This window comes from Oryza glaberrima, chromosome 10, assembly GCF_000147395.1.
Source record: "Oryza glaberrima chromosome 10, OglaRS2, whole genome shotgun sequence".
NCBI classification, from domain to species: domain Eukaryota; kingdom Viridiplantae; phylum Streptophyta; class Magnoliopsida; order Poales; family Poaceae; genus Oryza; species Oryza glaberrima.
In genome coordinates, this window is record NC_068335.1 from 19,537,757 (window position 1) to 19,556,288 (window position 18,532).

The 18,532-nt window shown below is 46.4% G+C and overlaps 3 protein-coding genes and 1 pseudogene across 4 annotated transcripts; 2 read left to right on the forward strand and 2 right to left on the reverse strand.

Annotated features, from left to right (window-relative positions):
* Positions 1 to 1,945: 1,945 nt before the first annotated feature.
* On the reverse strand, positions 1,946 to 6,803 carry LOC127785682 (probable trehalase). Its single transcript, XM_052313079.1, has 11 exons — positions 5,979 to 6,803; positions 5,057 to 5,176; positions 4,669 to 4,784; positions 4,473 to 4,573; positions 4,275 to 4,381; positions 4,038 to 4,110; positions 3,592 to 3,759; positions 3,409 to 3,496; positions 2,820 to 2,937; positions 2,525 to 2,738; positions 1,946 to 2,283 (listed from the first exon to the last, which is right to left on the reverse strand). Exons 1-11 carry the CDS (start codon positions 6,578 to 6,580, stop codon positions 2,191 to 2,193), a joined length of 1,800 nt encoding a protein of 599 aa, XP_052169039.1. The 5' UTR covers positions 6,581 to 6,803; the 3' UTR covers positions 1,946 to 2,190.
* Positions 6,804 to 8,345: 1,542 nt separating this feature from the next.
* On the reverse strand, positions 8,346 to 10,114 carry LOC127752821 (actin-depolymerizing factor 10). 2 transcript variants are annotated; one of them, XM_052278240.1, is made up of 3 exons: positions 9,870 to 10,114; positions 9,355 to 9,626; positions 8,346 to 8,784 (listed from the first exon to the last, which is right to left on the reverse strand). In XM_052278240.1, the coding sequence occupies exons 1-3, from the start codon at positions 9,903 to 9,905 to the stop codon at positions 8,628 to 8,630; spliced, it is 465 nt and encodes a 154-aa protein (XP_052134200.1). In that variant the 5' UTR covers positions 9,906 to 10,114; the 3' UTR covers positions 8,346 to 8,627. The 2 variants fall into 2 exon arrangements, with proteins under 2 accessions (XP_052134200.1, XP_052134201.1); XM_052278241.1 differs by lacking the exon at positions 9,870 to 10,114 and adding an exon at positions 9,738 to 9,846.
* A 648-nt stretch (positions 10,115 to 10,762) lies between these two features.
* Positions 10,763 to 12,592, forward strand: LOC127785941 (uncharacterized; annotated as a pseudogene).
* A 592-nt stretch (positions 12,593 to 13,184) lies between these two features.
* LOC127753520 (mitochondrial inner membrane protein OXA1-like) lies at positions 13,185 to 18,261 on the forward strand. The gene is made up of 9 exons (XM_052279006.1): positions 13,185 to 13,656; positions 13,761 to 13,851; positions 15,191 to 15,232; positions 15,375 to 15,433; positions 15,755 to 15,830; positions 15,931 to 16,062; positions 16,447 to 16,554; positions 17,236 to 17,290; positions 17,383 to 18,261. The coding sequence occupies exons 1-9, from the start codon at positions 13,229 to 13,231 to the stop codon at positions 17,631 to 17,633; spliced, it is 1,242 nt and encodes a 413-aa protein (XP_052134966.1). The 5' UTR covers positions 13,185 to 13,228; the 3' UTR covers positions 17,634 to 18,261.
* The last annotated feature ends 271 nt before the right edge of the window (positions 18,262 to 18,532 follow it).

The window sequence follows — 18,532 nt, forward strand, 5'->3', positions numbered from 1 at the left end:
CGTGGCGGGTGGCGTTCTTCAGAGCTAACCCCCTTTTCTCACCCTTGTGCGAGTATCATCTTGGTTAGGAGTGGAAAATGAACTGGTTCCATACTCCGATTTACCGTTGGACGTCATTGGGCGGTTCAGATCAAGAGGTTGAAAAGTGTCACGGCCAGTTTTACACAAGAAACCATAGTGTGTGATTTTTGTAGGCGTCGATATAAATCAAGCTGATCGCATATGATCGCTAAATAGATTGATCATAGCACCTTTTCTATATAGACCTACCACTTTAGTTCATGCACAAAAATATTTCAAATTAGGTTTTCATCATTGGTACTGATTCTAGTGTGATCAAGTTTTAACCATCCAATCTAAATAGCGTGACTTAGATTGGTTTGATGAGTGTTTCCCTTTATCTAAATACTACTAGTATTTGAGTTATGTTATGGTAAATATTCTAAATTGGGTCATTACCATTGTTAGCGACTTATGTTATTGAATATCCTATTCTAAATTCACATACAACTTTTAGTGCTCAAGTCCATGTTAAAAAATATTCTAAACAGTATCACTAAGAATGCAAGCGACTTGATTTCAAGAATATCTCAAATTGTCAACCATCTATTCAAGTATAGTACTGCTTATGTAATTTTGGCAAGAAGACCCTTCATCCCAATCAATTTTCACATCCATCTGATCGAAATCTAACCCTTCAGATCAACCAACACATTCATTTATATACCAAACCCTACCCCTCCCCCATCTTACTCCCTACTATCGCCGCCGCCACCCCCACGCCTTCTACTTCAATTACTCCCTACTATCGCCACCGCCACCCCACGCCTTCTATTTCAAGCGCGTTGCCTCCAACCACACCTGCCAATGAACCCTCCACCAACCATCACCCACCATGGTTTCTCGCTGAGCTACAGCGAGCACCCCCATCCCATCCTTCTCCGTCTTTGGCTAATCAATGGTTGAGTTTCTTTCGCTACTACCACTGCCTACCACCGTCCTCCATCCCCGCGGCTCCACTGGCACCCTCTTCGTCCTCCTAGCACTAGCACCCACAAGGCCTCCCCCGCATCCCTCTAAGCCGAGGAACCCTCCTTTCTCTAACCCTATCCCCAAGATCTAACCGGTCGGAGTCACCACCGTCGCTCGTTGGAGTTTGTCAAGATCATCAAGAGTTGAAGGAAAAACTTAATAGAGCATGAATCGTGGAGCAGATCTGAAGGTCAGTAATCTACTCCCTCCGTTTCGAAATGTTTGACACCGTTAACTTTTTAGCACATATTTGACCGTTCATCTTATTCAAAAACTTTTGTGAAACATGTAAAATTATATGTCTACATAAAAATATATTTAACAATGAATCAAATGATATGGAAAGAATTAATAATTACTTAAAAAAAGACGAACGGTCAAACATGTGCTAAAAAGTCAATAACGTCAAACATTTTGAAACGGAGGGAGTATAAAATTTTCACCTTTAATTTTCCATGAGCATAGGTTAGCATTTGCATTCAAATATAGACGGATCTGATCCATCCAAGGTGAATTGGCAACGGCACTTTGCAAAACAATCCCCTTTGCTCGGACATCCCGCCTCGCCGCCGGCGCGCCGCCATGAGCCCATGACCAGGGCCATGCGCCTCCTTCCTCGCTGGCCGGCTCTGGCTCCTCCCCTCTGCTCCTGCGAGGCACGAGTGCGAGCTCGCTGAGAGATTCTACCGCGTCCGCCGGATCGCGACCGGCGGCGGTGTCCATCAAAGCGACGCGCTGCGGCCTACTTGTTTGCGGTAGTGACCTTCGCCGGCAGCGCCCTACTCCCCGGGCCATGGTTTTGCCGAGGCAGAGGCGACTGGAAGAGCGAGTAATAAATCGACTAGATATGTTGTTTGATAGTTTCAGAATTCAGATACAAATGTACAACATATCAGATACATGAAGATTCTTCTTGCTTTGAGCTTTGATACGAGTTACAGCAAAGGGCAAGTTACAAAAAAAGAAAAAAAAAACACAGTTGCGGGTGATGCTCTGAAATCTGAATGCAAATGTTTGTCAGATAAAAACTACAGCAGAATTGCAGAATGCCTCTTCAACTTTGCGTGTAATGCACAGCCGTGTATATACAGTTGCACACAAAAACACCTGCCTAGCCTAGCCACATTCTGCATCTGCGAAGATGGGGTTTAACATTCATCATGATGACAAGCAGTCTATCTTCTTGTCCTGAGGCCATCCAAATTCATCCAAGAATGATAATATCACACCGTTGGACCAACCAAAACCAGTCTGCGAATAGAGATGTTCAACAGCTCAAATTAGAAGAAAAGGCAGGGTAAGAGATCACGGTTTCTGCTTTTATTGGTGTCGTAATCATTGTATGAGAGGAAAAGGGAGTCACAACATGAGTAATTCTGTACTCATGTTGTGAGTCACAACATGAGTACAGAACTGTACAGAGATGTTCTATTGATGCGTGAGCACAACACAGGAAGGATTTTTACTTGAATTTAGAAGAAAACAACCATACCTGGGGTTTGTATTCACCCCCACCTCCAGATTTTCCACAGGTCACCACATCGTACTTCTCATGCATCGCGCCGGTAGCCTTATAGGCATCATAGTTTGTTCTCACCCACCTCGTGGCAATGTCCTCAGCAAGTTCCCTTGCCTCTCCTGAACCAGACCTCAACAATCCCTCGACTATCAGATGCTGCAACGGGGCCCATCCGTTTGGAAAATCCCTGTTCAAAAATAGAGGAAACCTGTTTAAGCGAAGGAAACCACATGGTTTCAGGGAGAGAATGCTCTTCCAGTGAACTGACCATTGTTGCCCTGTGTTTGATAAGGAAGTTGCGATTCCTGCAGGTTGCAGTAATCCTGATTTCTGGAGGCTTCTCATGACTCTCACTGATTTTGCCTCATCGACAAATTGCTCCAAGCCTAATTATGTTTCCGACAATATTATTCAGTAACTATGCAAGAAAAGGGTGAAAGATTTTTTTTTTTATTTTTTTAAAAAAGAGTAAGAGCTGTGATGTGATCACTAGAGTTATAATACTAACTACTAAGAACAGCTCCAGCAGTTATAAACATGTAATGAAGAAAGCAAGTTGTAAGATAAATGACAGACCGACGCACATCATGAAGTATGAGCATGATACAGAGACAAACGTGTTAGATACTTTCTATAAGATTTGTCTGCATTAACTGTTCAGTTTCTAGCCATTTGGTGGTTAAAATTTCATGGGATACTCGTACTAGACCTCATAAAAGGAAATTCAGGACAAGGCAGCCAACTCATGAAAAATATGTAGACAGATACTACCGTGTAGTTTTAGATATTCCCAGAATAAAGCATTACACCCTGGCATTAGAAGATAAGCACAAGGATGGGGGGTCTACAGGACAAACCTGAATGTTGAGCATTTAACCACAAAGGTACAAAATTAGAAGCAAAGATGGCGCGGTTCTGTGAGATAGATTTCCATTGGTAGACTCCCTGTAAAATAGTAGTGTCATCAAGTTAATAAAATCAAGGTTGCTTGCACAAATGGAAAAGAATATAGGAGATCAACAGATATCAATTGGGAAAACCTGGCAGTTTCCATCAGTAGGAAGCCAGTAGTCAAGCCATTGCTCCATGTCAGTGTTCCACAGAACAGAATCAATTGCATTATGGCGTGCTTTTGAAGCCTCTGAAAATATTTCTGATGTTGTGCTCTCTCCAATGAGTTTAGCAAAGAAAGCTATGTCCTGTTCCATCTGAGTTGTGTACAAAGTGAGGACCATGTCAAATTTCTGAGCATTGTTGACTTTACCAATTAAGGATATTTTTCCCAACAAGCATCTCTAGCTATTATGGGCACATTAATATTGAATAAGCGAACTACAAAGCATTCTAAACCTGATGCATACAAATCATGCTGAATCTATAAACTATGTGTTCAGAATTCGAATATCATGACAAACTCCATACTTTGCTGAATCTGTATGTCATGCATGTTTGGAAATCAAATATCGTGACACGCTATATGTCATACCTTCAATATGAATGTGTTCAAGTCCACAGGTATTATGCAAGATGTTGTCAGAGTTGTCATGTCAGTAGAATCCCTGGATAAGCAGTTAAAGAAAAACTGAAATCAGCATGTGGCATCACAACAGTGAATTTGATATCATTGGAGCTCATAATGTCTTCTTTAGTACTGTGCACGTTAACTAATTAACAGTCAAACAAATACTTTTCTATCGGTAATAACAAGTTTTTTACATCCAACCTCATCCATCGAGAGCTAAAATCCCATCCTGTTTCAGCTGTAGAAGCAACTTGGTGGTAGAATTTTTCTTTAGCAGCCGTAGAAAGTTTTGAAGCAAATTCCTCATCCTAAATTCAGAACAGACCATAGTTAGTTAATCCTTGAGAAGCTGCCATTGCCACCAGCAAGTTAACATCGTGAACATCATCAAAACTTTACAATTGTTGCACTTTCTGGCCTAGGTTTGTTCCACATAGCCTGGTAGCGACTCAAATTATGTACCCGTCCATGATTGTCCATTACTGCCACATTGTGAACCTCTGCATGAGTACATGACAGGATCATTGTATAGGGAGATTGGTTCAATCATGCAAAATTGTAAATATGCTGTAAAGTGGCTTCAGTCATCTGCTACCTGACATCCAGAAACTATGCTCTTTCAGCAGTGAGGGAAATACCCTCCTCACAAAAGCCATATCACCAGTTGCCATGTATATGTCTAAAACCATGGAGCTTAAAAGTGGTGGCTGGCTGCACAAAGAGTCAAAGGCAAGGTCTCAGATAAGGACCATATAGTAATACATTGCATTCTAAGTTATATATATTTAGTTTGCAGTATTAAGACTGGAGGTAATTCTCGGTGAAGGAAAATTAATGAAGGTCCATTAAACTTCACATAAAAAAATGTATTTACTTCCTTAGCAGCAGATAGACAACATGACAAAAATGAACTACTTTGTGTTGAAAGCACAGAGTACAGACCATATTTACCAAACAGTATGCTATGGCAGAGAGGCTATCACCTTCGGTTAGTGTAGTACGATCTTGCCCCGTTCAGAACAAAACCATATTTCTCAACAAGATACACAAGATTAAGCACGATATCCTTTGCCGTCTCATACATTTTGCTCACCAGTAAACCTCTGCATCCAATGACATAGCAAACAAGAAAAAACATTGTAAATCAATACTTTTATCTGGGAGGCATATTTGATCAGCGCGTACTGTACACTTGTACCGTACTACGGTATTAGCAAAAATGTAAGCATGTAGTCAAGACCTGCATCATTTTCTGTGGAAGCCACTGAATTAGAAACCAAGATCTTCAGTATTTACTGACACTCTGAGAGCCACTATTACATTGCCATTTCCATGAAAATGCTACTGACAACAACCTTTTTTTTTTAAAGAACTACGTCATATCCAAAAAAAAATAAAAATCCTAGGGATGAATCTGATTTTTTTTTTTTTGATAGAGGGGTAACTCTCACAGTAATTTCCTAAGAAATCTAAGGACAGATCACCCTGAGTTTTGTCAACGCCGGCGTCAATCAACAACCTCATTCTGGAAAGCTAAAATATATCCCCATAGGCCATGGGCACAACCAGGCCGGTCAGGAAAGCGCAACTGCCTGTAGAATATTCAGCCGCCCCCAGTATCCAGCAGGTCGTGCCATAGAAAGAGACAAGTGAACCTTTGGAGATTCGACACTTGCATGTTCCCCCGAAATGGCCATACCTAACAAGACAACAAGTGCAAGAACACGTGTTGTGTACTATGTTATGCACTATTGGTGGAAACCTGGATTCATCAATTATTCCTCTCCACGCAAAGATGTTCATCAATCATACGTGATGATCTAGCGCATTCGTGATGACCAATAATGGAGCAAAGCGGGACGGAATCATGGATGGATGCGGAGATACAGGGTGTACGGTACGGACCTGACGACCCAGTAGGAGTCCCAGTAGTAGACCTCCCGGAACCTGGAGCCCGGCACGACCACCCTGCCGGGGAGCGGCAGCAGCGTGTGCCGGTCGGGGCGCGCCGCGACGGCCGGCGCCACCCGCCGCGTCAGGTCCTTCCACAGCGCGTGCACCTCCAGCGCCCAGGCCCGCGCCTCGGCGCGCTCCACCCTGGGCAGGAACCCGGGGGGGTCGCGCTCGAAGTCCGGCGGGTCGGCGGCGGCGACGAGGTCGGACCCGGCCAGCGCGAAGTACCTCGAGATGTAGGCCTCCATCTCGCCCCTCGACGGCGCCGCCCGCGGTAGCGACGCCAGCGCGGCCGCCGCGCTGGCGTCGGCGGCGAGCGGCAGGTCGACGTAGAGCTTGGGGTCGAAGTCGTTCGGCCCGAACGCCCGCAGCGCCTCCGACTGCACCCGCTGCAGCAGCCCCAGCAGCGCCTCCGCCTCCGCCTCCGCCTCCACGCCACCCCCGGCAACCGCGGCGGTGGGCGCCATGTGAATCGGCCGGAGTAAGGGGACAGAAAAGAGGAAGAGTACGAGGAAAACGAGAAGTTTGTGAGGACGAGGAGGCCGAGGCGGCATTCGCTTCCGTTTTTAATCACCCCCGCGGCTGTGGGGTGGGGACGAACGTGGCGCGCGTGAGCGTGAAACCGCTCGAACTCGAAACGGTCGCGGTTGCGTTGCGTTGGTTGCGTCGGCGAGCGAGACGACGACGAACGACAACGCGCGCGCGCCGCTCCTCTGCTGCTGCCGGAAACTTGGTGCGGGCCGATCGGCGGAATATTTGGGCTAATGGGCTGCCGTGCCGCGTGGGTTTCGGCTGGTTTTTGAACCCCCTCGGGCGGTAGCACATTGGCACATCGGCATCGCCGATGCCGATGGATTCGAGATGCTTTGCTGCTTGTCGCAACATGCCGACCACCGTAAAAAAAAATTGCAGCCTCATTTTCTCTTATACTTATACTCCATTCCATAAAATAGCAATCTAATATCGGATGCGACGTATCCAGTATCCTAGTATCATATCTAGATTCGTAATATTAGGATGTGTCTAATCTAGTCCTAGGTTGCTATGTTCCTAGACAGAGAGAGTACTTATCATCCAAATTTTAAATTTTTAAATTTAAATTTAAAGTTTATTTTAGGTTTTTTATTAAAATTTACTTTTAGATCGTTAAGAACATTTACAAATTAATTTTTATTTGTAAATATACGTTTTGGCTTATTTGGTACCAAATGATGGGGGCCCTGGTGTGATGGGTGGCCTTGCCGGCGGCCACGGCACGGCACTGCACCGGCCATGAACGGTACGGAGAACGTGCCTGGGTGGTCCGTCTGTTGGGTTTCATCAGAGCCGAGGTTGGAGATCTGGGTGGCAATGCACGAGTTGATGACCACCACCACCACATGCTCGACAGCGACCGCCTTTCAAACTTTTTAGTGATCATCTACCGGTGGACGGTGGTTCGTGTCGTCACTGGAGTAGTAGTTACAAACAGGTCATGTCTGCTCGTACATTTTGTATACCTACAGTAGCTGTCTGGTGTTTTTGTCAATTTCGTGGGCTGTGGCTATCGAACTATATATCGATGAAAGCGTGAAGCCTCGGAACTACATATGTGCAACGCTTACTGGAATTCATATGTTAAAATACCTATGGGAATTTTGAGCATAATTTAGAGAGAGAAAGAGAGAGAGAAGCAGAGTACTGTATACTGTTGAGTACTTGAGCATATACGTTCCAAAAGAAAACATTGTTCGTATTTCAGACGAAGAGAAACAATAGTCAAAAGCATTCGTCCAATTCCACACGTGAGTACCCGGAGAGGTCGCTTAAGATAAAGTAGACAACTAATCAGGCTATGTGTTTGTCAAGTCTGACGGCCTGACGCCACGTTGCCGGCTAAAAAAAAAACAGAGAAAGAAGAGTATGCTTCCATGTTGATCAGGGAACGCCACATTGCACGTTATTCTTTTCAACATTATGAAATTACAAAATTCCAGGTTCACACTACGCATGGTGCATCCAACACTTGATAAGTAGCAATACTACCTAAGAGAGAAAAAAAATACTCCCTCCAGTTCAAAATATTTGACGACTTTTTAAGTACGTGTTTAACCATTCGTCTTATTCAAATATCATTTGATTTATGGTCAAATATACTTTCATGTACACATATAGTTTTACATATTTCACAAATTTTTTTTAATAAGACAAACGGTCAAACATGTGCTAAAAAGTCAATGGTGTTAAACATTTTAAAACGGAGGGAGTATACAGAAATCACGATCCACAACTCACGAGTGAGGATTCAGAGGTGAAAACACTGAAACCAAACCAGAAGGTGATCAATATCAAACAGCAGAAATACAGTATATTACAAATTTAGATATAACAAGGCACAATTTCCATATCATATTAGAGGGAACATATATAATTAGACAGATATCAGAAAGATGTTATCTGTGTAAAAAAAGAAGGTAAAACTGCAATGCTGGGGTGTGATCAGCAGCTTGCTTATACATCATGCCTCACATCAGTGCACCCGAGATGCATTTTCAGCAGCGAGCTACATATTAAAGTTATGCAAAAGAAGGCTAATTAACAAACTATCGAAGTCAATCTCTATCAGGTTCTATTAGCACGGCCCCTGAGAACTTCCAAATCCATGTCATCAGGGTCCGTGGCCTGAATCTCAAAGTGCACACCGTCAAGCTCGTGCCGAAATTGGTTCCTCGACACGGCGTATATGGTCTTGGCTCGGATGCGGGAAACAGAAGGGGACCTGAAAAGAAAGGAGCAACGGTAATATGGCCGTGTTCTAAGATCTTGGTTGCAGTCCTTTTGTCACATAAAACCTGGAGAACTTTGGAACAAAAACTAAGTTGTTCTGTACCATGAAAAACCCATGAGCCGCATGCATTTGACAGATGAAAGATCACTTCTTTTTGTCATTTAGTTTGTTTTCAGTACTAGTAACTGTTGCTATGAAGTCACTTCATCGTTCACACATCTTACTGGATAACATGTCATTAGTCAAACTGCTGAGTAAAGATGTGGCTTTGTATTTATCCTTACAATAAAGGATATGTTGTTCTTATGTATTTATTTATCCTATCAATAAGAAATCTGTAAAACAACAATTAGACAACCACCAGCTCATTGCATAGGCCACAATGTACTGAGTTTAATTGTTTAACCAGCTCTGAGTTACCGCTTTTGTTGTTATCCTAACAAGAAACTTATATAGGCACACCAACTGAAACTGAAAGGAGACATCAAGCAAGTCCCAAACCTAAAGCCCCAAAACTGAAGCTGAGAATGAGGAGAAACAGGTTGCAAAAGAAAGACTGACCATGAGATGAAGAATATCTTGCTCTTCCTGCAGTTGTCGTCGCTGACGAAATCCAGATCGTAGACGGCGTACCGGCAGTCGTCGGCGGGCAGCGACGCCGTGAAGTCGTCGTAGCTCTCCCCCGGCGCGCCGGTCTTCTCGACGACGATCTCCTCCCGCCTGTCGTCGATCTTGAAAATCACGTAGCGGTGCACCTTCCTCCTCTTCAGCTCCCAGAACGCGCTCTTGCTCTTCTCCGGCACCTCGATCCACGCCGGCGAGCCGCCGCCACCCTAAACACCAAAGTTCACAAACTCCCCCGACATTAGAACACACGTCTTCCTCCTCCTCTCCTACTTAGATCGAAAAAGAACAACAGAAGGAGGAAGAGCAAAGGCGACAACCATAACAGTGAATCCAAGAATCTCCATGGACGGTCAGACCATACACCCACACCCACGCTACACTACCAAGAAAAGCAGAGGCGGATGGGGTTTAAAGGGAAGAAGGTGAGATGGGAACTCGTACTAACTCACCCATGGCAACACCGCCGCCGCCGCCGCCGCCACCATGTGCCCCGGCGCGCGCGTCACGATCCTGGTCTCGCGGCGGAGGGGGGACTGATCCGAGGGAGGCGCGTGCAAGAAGGCCAAGGATTCCCACGGGCCGAGGGGAGGAGATTGGGTCGGAGGATTATTCTAGTGGGGTTTTTTTGGGGTTGGAGGTGGAGTTCAACGAGGGCATTGATGAGATCATGGGGATTCGTGCGGGGGGCGGCGTCCCGCCGCGTCCCCTCGAAACTCAGCTTCTCGATCGATCTCTCTCCACCGCCGCCCCGGCGCCGTCCATCTCCCACACGGGCCACGGCCCACGGTGGATGCCTATGTTGGGCCCAGCCCATTAATGTTGTGAAGTTCGTGGAGCTAGGCCAGTCCCGGAATAAGTCCATTTGCCTCCCTCATCTCTTGCGCTTGCGTGAATAACATCCCTCAACCGGAAAACCGGGTATAATGCCTCCTCTTTCTCTGAAAACCAGAGCAAATCACCTCCCTCGGTGGTTTTGCTGGCGGTTTCGTCCGACGTGGCGTGTTGACCCGGTTGACAAGCTGACTCAGCATGGTGGGACCCACATGTCAGTGTGTAGCTCTCTATCCCCCTTATCTCTCTCACCCAGCGTTTCTCTCTCTCTCCTCATCTCTTGCGCGTGGGAACGGCGGTGGGGAGCGGCACAAGCGGTCGGAAGCGGCGGCGGCGGGGACAGCGGTCGGAAGCGGCGGCGGAGGCGGCGGCAGTGGCGGTTGGGACGGCGGGCGGGAGCGGCGGCGGTGGCGGTGGCGACGGTGGTCGGGACCGGAGAAGGAGGCGGCGGCGGTGGCAGTGGGGATGGCGGTCGGGAGCGGAGAAGGAGGCGGCGGCGGTGGCGGTTGGGATGGCGGTCGAGAGCGGAGACCTCCCGGCGCCTGGTGAGCACCTCCCCCACCGCCGCCGCCCACAGGGAGAGGATCTTGCCGGCCTGCTGCCACCGCCGTGTTTCCCCCTCCGATCCGCCACCACCGTCGCCGGCCGATGCCTCCCCCGCCACCGCCGCCACCCACGGGGAGAGGATGTCGTCGGGAGGTCGCGCGCTGGGAAGGGAGCTCGCTGGTTGGTCCGCGCACAGGTAGAAGAGCTCGTCGGCCGGCTGCGCGCTGGGGAGGAGCTCACCGGTCGGCCGCGTGTTGGGGAGAAAGCTCGCAAGGCGGCCGAGCGCTGTGGAGGGAGCTCGCCGGGATGGCCTGTTGTTGTTGCTGCTTCCACACCGCCGCCGCTACCCGTCTCCACTCCATGACCACCGCAGGCGCCGTATGCTGCTTCGGCCGTCCCCACCGCCACTGCTGTTCCAACCGCCGCTCCCGACCACCGCCGCCGCCTCCTTCTCCACTCCCGACCGCCGTCGCCACTGCCACTGCCACCGTCGCCACTCCCGACCGCCGTCCCAACCGCCACTACCGCTGCCTCCGCCGCTTCCGACCGCCGTCCCCGGCGCCACCGCCACCGCTTCCGACCGCCTACGCCGCTCCCCACCGCCGTTCCCAAGCGCAAGAGATGAGGGAGAGAGAGAAAGGCCGGGGAGAGAGATGAGGGGGAGAGAGAGCTACACACTAACATGTGGGTCCCACCACGCTGAGTCAGCTTGTCAACCGGGTCAACACGGCACGTCGAACGAAACCGCCAGCAAAACCACCGAGGGAGGTGATTTGCTCTGGTTTTCAGAGAAGGAGGAGGCATTATACCCGGTTTTCCGGTTGAGGGATGTTATTCACACAAGCGCAATAGATGAGGGAGGCAAAATGGACTTATTCCGCCAGTCCCTACGAGTGGAAAAAGTACACCGAAGGTCCCTCAACTTGTCATCGAGTTACAAAATTGTCCTCAAACCGCAAACCAGATATCCCACGTCCCTTAACTATTCAAAACCGGTCACAATAAATCCCTCAGTGGTTTTGATCCCGGTTTTGTCCTACGTGGCTGCTGAGTCAGCGTGGGATCCACGTGGGCCCCACATATTAGCCGTCCAGGTCAGTCTTCTCTCTCTTTCCCCTCTTCTCTCCCTTCCTCTTATCTCTCTCTCACTCTTCTCTCTGGTGCTCTGGGCAGGACCGCGCCGCCGGCCGACGGGTGGGGAGGAGACCGACGGGGCGAGGCGGGAGAGGAGGTTCGGCGGCCGGCGACGTTGTGGCGACGACGACGACGACGACGCGGGAGCAGGAGAGCAAGGCGGCGGCGACGGCGACCACGTGACGGCGTCGGAGATTGCCCACACCTGCAGCGCCCGCCGCATCCGTATCTCCCTCCGTGTCGCCGACCCGCCGGCCGCCGGCCGTCTCCCACCTCTACATCCACCGCCTCGACGCCGACGACCAACATGGCCGAATGCCTACGACCTCCGCCACGCCGAGGTCGTCGCCGCCCACCACGGCTCTATCCTCTTCCGGACCCTCGTCCCCTTCGCCGACCCGGACTTCGTCGCGCCCGGACACTTCCCCGTCGACTACTTCGTCTACACCACCGACACCGCCGCCGCGTCTCCGCCGTCGCTCACGCGGCTTCCCCCTTGCTTCATCGACGGCTTCTCCGACCCAGTCGAGGACGAATACTACAAGCCGTACCAATTCCAGCGGCGGCAGATCATGCTAGACGAGAACATCGGCTTCCTGTCCTACTCCAGCAACGACGGCGATGAGTTCATGGTGGTGGACATCAGGAACTACCACTGTGATTCCCTCGAGCTCTGCATCTTCAACCACCATGCCAACTCGCCGTCATCGTCGCTGTCGCCAGAGCAATGGAGGATCCAGCATCTTGAGATGCACCATGCCTCGGCACGCAAGATCGGTCGCAGCAAGAAGTAGCTCAACGATGGGTGAACGATGTCGTGCTCACCCTACACGGCCGCTACCTGTGCTGCGTCGACTTGTACAACAGCATACGCCTCATCGACACCTCGTGGGTCCCATGCTGGCTCAGCAGCTACGTAGGATAAAACCGGGATCAAAACCGCCGAGGGATTTATTGTGACTGGTTTTGAGTAGTTAAGGGACGTGGGATATCTGGTTTTGCGGTTTGAGGACGATTTTGTAACTCGATGACAAGTTGAGGGACCTTCGGTGTACTTTTTCCACCTCCGGGTTGCCCAAATTTGAGAGCTCGTTTATGTTTACTTCCGGAATCCGGACCCTGCAGCTGGATTGTTAAGGCCCATACAAGATTAAGGCCCAAAATTTGCACCAGTTCAAGGCCCAAGTGTCATTCCGGCCCGCACACTCCCGCGCCGCCGTCGTCGTGGTCAGTCAGTGTCAGCCGGCTTCCCCTCCTCTCCCCTTTCCCCCCCCGCGCGCCGCCTCCCGACCCGGCCATGGCGTTCGCGGCGCGGAGAAGCCTCGCCTCCCGCCTCTCCCACCACCTCACCCGCCGCCTCCACCCGGCGACGGCGCCCCACCTCCTCGCCTCCCACTCCGACGACGACCCCTCGCCGCCACCCGAGCTCCCACCATTCCCCCACTCCCCGTCTCCGCGCCACCCGCGGGCGGGCCAAGCCCTAGACCGCCACCTCCTCCCCTTCTCCCTCCATCACCTCGCGGGGCCACGCCGCCGCGGCTTCTCCTCGGCCGCCGGCGAGGTCGATGCTGCCGCGGGCGTCCTCGCCGACGCCGCGGCGGCGGCGGAGGCTGTGCCGGCGCCGTTCCCGGGGGAGGTGGCGGCGGCGGCCGCTGACTCGTTCTTCCCCGTCGCCGCGCTGCAGCACGTCATCGATTACATCCACACCTTCACCGGTCTGAACTGGTAGGCTTTTGCGAGGTTGCTTTTACGATTTGGGATCTGTCTCGTTCGATCGTATGATTGATTGCTTGCTCTCTTCCTTCTACTCTCGTGTGGGATGCGGTTAGGTGGGCCTGTATTGCGCTGGCGACAGTGCTGATCCGGAGCGCGACCGTGCCGCTATTGGTGAACCAGTTGAAGGCTACACAGAAGCTAAATGTAAGTTGCTCTTAATGTGATTCAGCTACATGTTTATAGCCATAGTGTTTGCTTGATGTTTTTACTGTGTGCAGTAAAAGAGCTTTGCATATACAGACATAACAATTTAGCTTGAAATGTTAAATAGAGCCAATGATATTTTACTGCTCTAAGTGCTCATCAGTGTTATTGTTCTCTTAATAATGTTTAGAGCAATCATAATTCATAAGAAGTAGGAGAGCGCTCACACCACCCTATTGTCTGCCTTTTAGCACTTGTGCATTATACGTCCCTCGGTCCAGTTCATCCTGTTGAACTATGTGATTATTGGATCATAGCATTACCAAATGCATTATCATGGCACTCAATGTTCAACTATGTGATGAAAGGATCTTATGAAATACTTACTCTAATCAATATATTTGATGCTGGGAGTACTAAACTTAATATTCCCAACGCCAAATATTGTTGACTGGAGGGAGTATATTTTTATGGCACTCAATGTTGGAAGCATAATTTTGTTGTGCATGTCATCACCTGATAACGCAATACTGTAATATGTTACTCCATGCTATGCATAAGTTCTCATCTCATGTCATTGTTTGTCAAAACTCTGTAAATTTGACCAGTCATCTTAAGTATTTGGATTGGCGCTCTAGAAACCAGTGTAATAGGCTCTGTCCAGGGGAGTTGAATGATATAGTGCTGTTTCCCTCCATCCAAACAAGTTGGTTCATTAAGCATGCTAAAGTAACACAAAATTGATGCATAGGACAGTTGCCACCTCCTTAAACCTGCAAGCATTAGACTTATGCAAAACTAGTTCTTTTCAGATGGAGGATTGAGGGAACAAAAATTGCAAAGAGAATATTACTAAAAACATAGTTTTACAATATATATATTTGAAATACTTTTTGTGGCATGCCTGGACAATCTTTAATGTTTCAAATCATAATAATTTTTTTAAACAAGGTTATGTTACTTATATTGATATAGTAAGGATTTGATGTATTTGAATAATGGTTTGGAAAACAATTGAGATTTAATCGGTAATATATTTAGTTAAGGGGTAAGTAGTTTAATTCTTTAGTTTAGTGCACCAAGTGATCAAGTGAAAAACCAAAATTCCTTAATCTTGTGAGTAGTTCTCTAGATCCAAAGCCAGGTTTGCAATCACCGAACAAGGTTATGCATAATGCAAACATTGCATGATATCAAGTACATGGTGTCTTGTACTTATTGTTGCTTGTCCTACTTTATTTTATTTGAGCAATTGAGTTGGATAATTGCTGCGTGCTTTTACTTCATGTGAAGTTTTCAGATTAATATTGGACTCTTTCAAACTTGCCACATCTTGCAGGCAATAAGGCCAGAGATGGAAGCCATCAAAGAAGAAATGAATGTGAGATTACATTCTTAGCTTGTCTAGATTATATCAATTTGTAAGATAATTGACCACGGAGAAGATTCATTTAATTATTATTTTTTAAATGCATGCTACGCCTAATGGAGCATGGTTTAACCTTCACAACTATTCCTTGCAGGCGATGGATCCAAAATCAGCAAAGGAAGGGAAAGCTAAAATGACTGCACTCTTTCAAAAGTATGTGACTTCACTAGATTACTCATATATATGTTTTAGAGGGAATGCAAGGCTGAGATTATTTCCTTCCTGATACATACTGGTCCTAATGTATTAAGAGTCTTGAATCCTTTTTGTGACATTTACTGGATGCTAAAATGTTGTGGAGCACATATCCATCTTTCTTAATTATCTTTCTGTGTACTTGCTATTGAACACATAATCAAAATTGTATCAAGATAGTTTTCTTATGGTGTACACTGTTATGTGGTGTATATGGAAATAATGCTGTTTTATTTTCCGGTTGCTCAAACAATCTAACCTATTTTGGCCCTTCTACAGGCATGGCGTTAGTCCATTTACTCCACTTAAGGGACTCCTGATCCAAGGGCCAATATTTATGAGTTTTTTCTTTGCTGTAAGTTGCCACATGGTCTTACTGACCCTTCAATTCTTCTCTTGTTCATTGTTTATGTTGTTTTTTTTTTCTTTGTGTCCTTATTTTCTTCCATTTATAGATAAGAAACATGATTGACAAAGTACCATCGATGAAAGGAGGTGGATCACTTTGGTTTACTGATCTAACAACACCGGATCCTCTTTACATCCTTCCAGTTTTAACGGCATTGATCTTCTTGGTGACAGTTGAGGTATACACTTTGTCTGGTGCATTTGTTGTGTTTGTCATTGTGGAAGTAACCTGGTGCACTGCTGCTTGTTGATACGCTTATATTGGTAGTGCAATAGAAGTTCTTATCTACCCTTGTAGGCCGTAAGCAGTTTTGACTTTTGAGGTCATCATGTTTTTATGCTTGAATTTTTTTTCCTGGCTGTATCATCCAGTCCACGTAAGCCTGTTCCAGTAAATTGTGGATTCATCTGTAAACCTACCTCTTCAGTTACATTCTTTGTAAGTTTGCATATAGTAATTATGCTTTCATGGACATTTCTCTCCTTCATAACACCTTGAAAGTCAAACCATTTACTGTGCTGGTTATTTTGCTTAATGTAATGAATAACATGTGCTACCTCAGCTTAACTTGCAAGAAGGAATGGAGGGAAATCCTATGGCTAGAAAAATGAAGAACTTTTCTAGAGGAATGGCTGTTTTGACAGTCCCATTCACAATGAGTTTTGCCAAGGTATATCACTGTGCTGATGACTTATTAGTCTTTCTGCATAGACCTGAGCTTATGGATGCAAAATGATCTGCAGTGAGTTGTATGTAAATATTAGAAATACTTCTGGTGGAATATGTTGTTATTTCTTAATTTACCAGCATTAAGGTATGCATATTATATAGCAAGATCTCTTGCAATTCTGTTATGTCTTATGAGCTCACTGGCTTAATGGAATAGAACTTCTGTGAATACAAACAAGTTTCATACAGAAACCTTGATTAAGGAGAAAAGCCTGAAAATGTAACTTAGAAAATTAATGAGTACAGAACAGATTGTGTTTGAGGCAATTAATGAATAACGACCATATAAGAGAGATTGCCCCACTTGACTTGACTGACAAAGTCTGTGACTCTGTAAGGCAGATCACCTCATGTATCTGTTGGGCATTAGTTTGGTTTTAGCGGATACTATGATATTTTGCTCAGATAAAACAGTAGTAGTTAAGGATATTCAGGTATTACCAGTAGCTCATTGATAATCACAATATCAATGTGCATATCAAATTTATAGAGACAATGCCCATTGATTGGCAAACATATTTCAAGTGCAACACTTTTTATTTCAACTAACCAAATGAGTTTGATACTCTTGTTTTCAACTGTACCATATTGTTGTCTCAAACATCCCTCTTTATTTCTCTAGGGAATTTTCTGTTACTGGATTACATCAAACTTGTTCACTCTGACATATGGTTTTGGTGAGTATGGCCCATGCCTTAAGATATGATTTCTCTTGGACCTTGTACTCTTTTTTATAGTCATGTCGTATGTATTTGAATTTTTTTTTCAGTTATCCGGCGACCGGCTGTGAGGAAATTTTGTAATCTCCCTGCTTTGGAAGCTCAGTCTGCATCTGCAAAGAAGCAAATGTTCAATCTATTTGGTGGATCCAAGGCATTAACTACAGCAGAGTCACCTGTAGCAATTACGGGAGGTCCGCAATCTAGTTTGGAGCAACCTGATGCTGCTGCTCTGGGCTATCGGGTCAAAAATCCTGAGAAGAAGGCAAAATCCAGAGGCAAATCTCGGAGGCGCAGGTAAATTGTCGGCACACAAGAGCCTAGATGAGCAAACTGTCATTTGGCGTTGTGGTTAGTGGAGATTTGACATTTGTGGTGGTAAGATTTGATTTTGCATGAGATAAAGGCTGGCATTGCTTTTTTGGTGGAATAAGCCAGTTTAATTTTGATAGACAGAATAGCTTATACACAAATGTAACTTGAGTTATTAAGTAACTTTACAAAGATCAACGTTGTTGTTCGTTTCCAAGGATTTAGGTGAGAATAGCTTGTTTCTTGGAGTTTTAGTAACGCTCATTGGCACCAGAGACCAAATGTTGTAGTTCAGTGACACCAGTGGTTCGGACCATCAAGGGGTAGGAATGCTTGTTTCTTTTTCATGACTAGATATTTTTTTTATGATTAGATCTTTTGTATCTGCACATATGTGGAGGTCCTATTCATGATTGTTTAGAGGGCTTGTGCAGCAGTTGTGCGCCTGAATAAAAAGGTGAACAGATCGTGAAATGAACCGGTTCCACTTGCGCTGTGGTTTGTTCATGAACCCACTAAAACATTGCAGTTGAATTTCTCATTGATTGTGAGACCTGAAGGGTTGTGATTTCCATCATAACCTTTGATATACATGAGCCAGTAGAAATTGTTTGTTATTGGGCGCCCGTGGTATTTTATTGGGTAAATTGGCATGTATGGCCTGTTTGGAGATCCTGCGGTTGCAATTTCTTACTAAATCAGAAACTTCCCCCAAACAGTTTAACTTTTTTAGCTTTATTATTTTGTTTATTATATGTTTATCTGAATCGCTTATTGGCAAATAAAAATCATTTATGAGTAAAACTTTTATGTGTCCTTAGCAACTCAAAATCAAATGTTGTAAAATAAATTACGAGATGAAAAAACCAAAAAAATCCAATTCAAAAT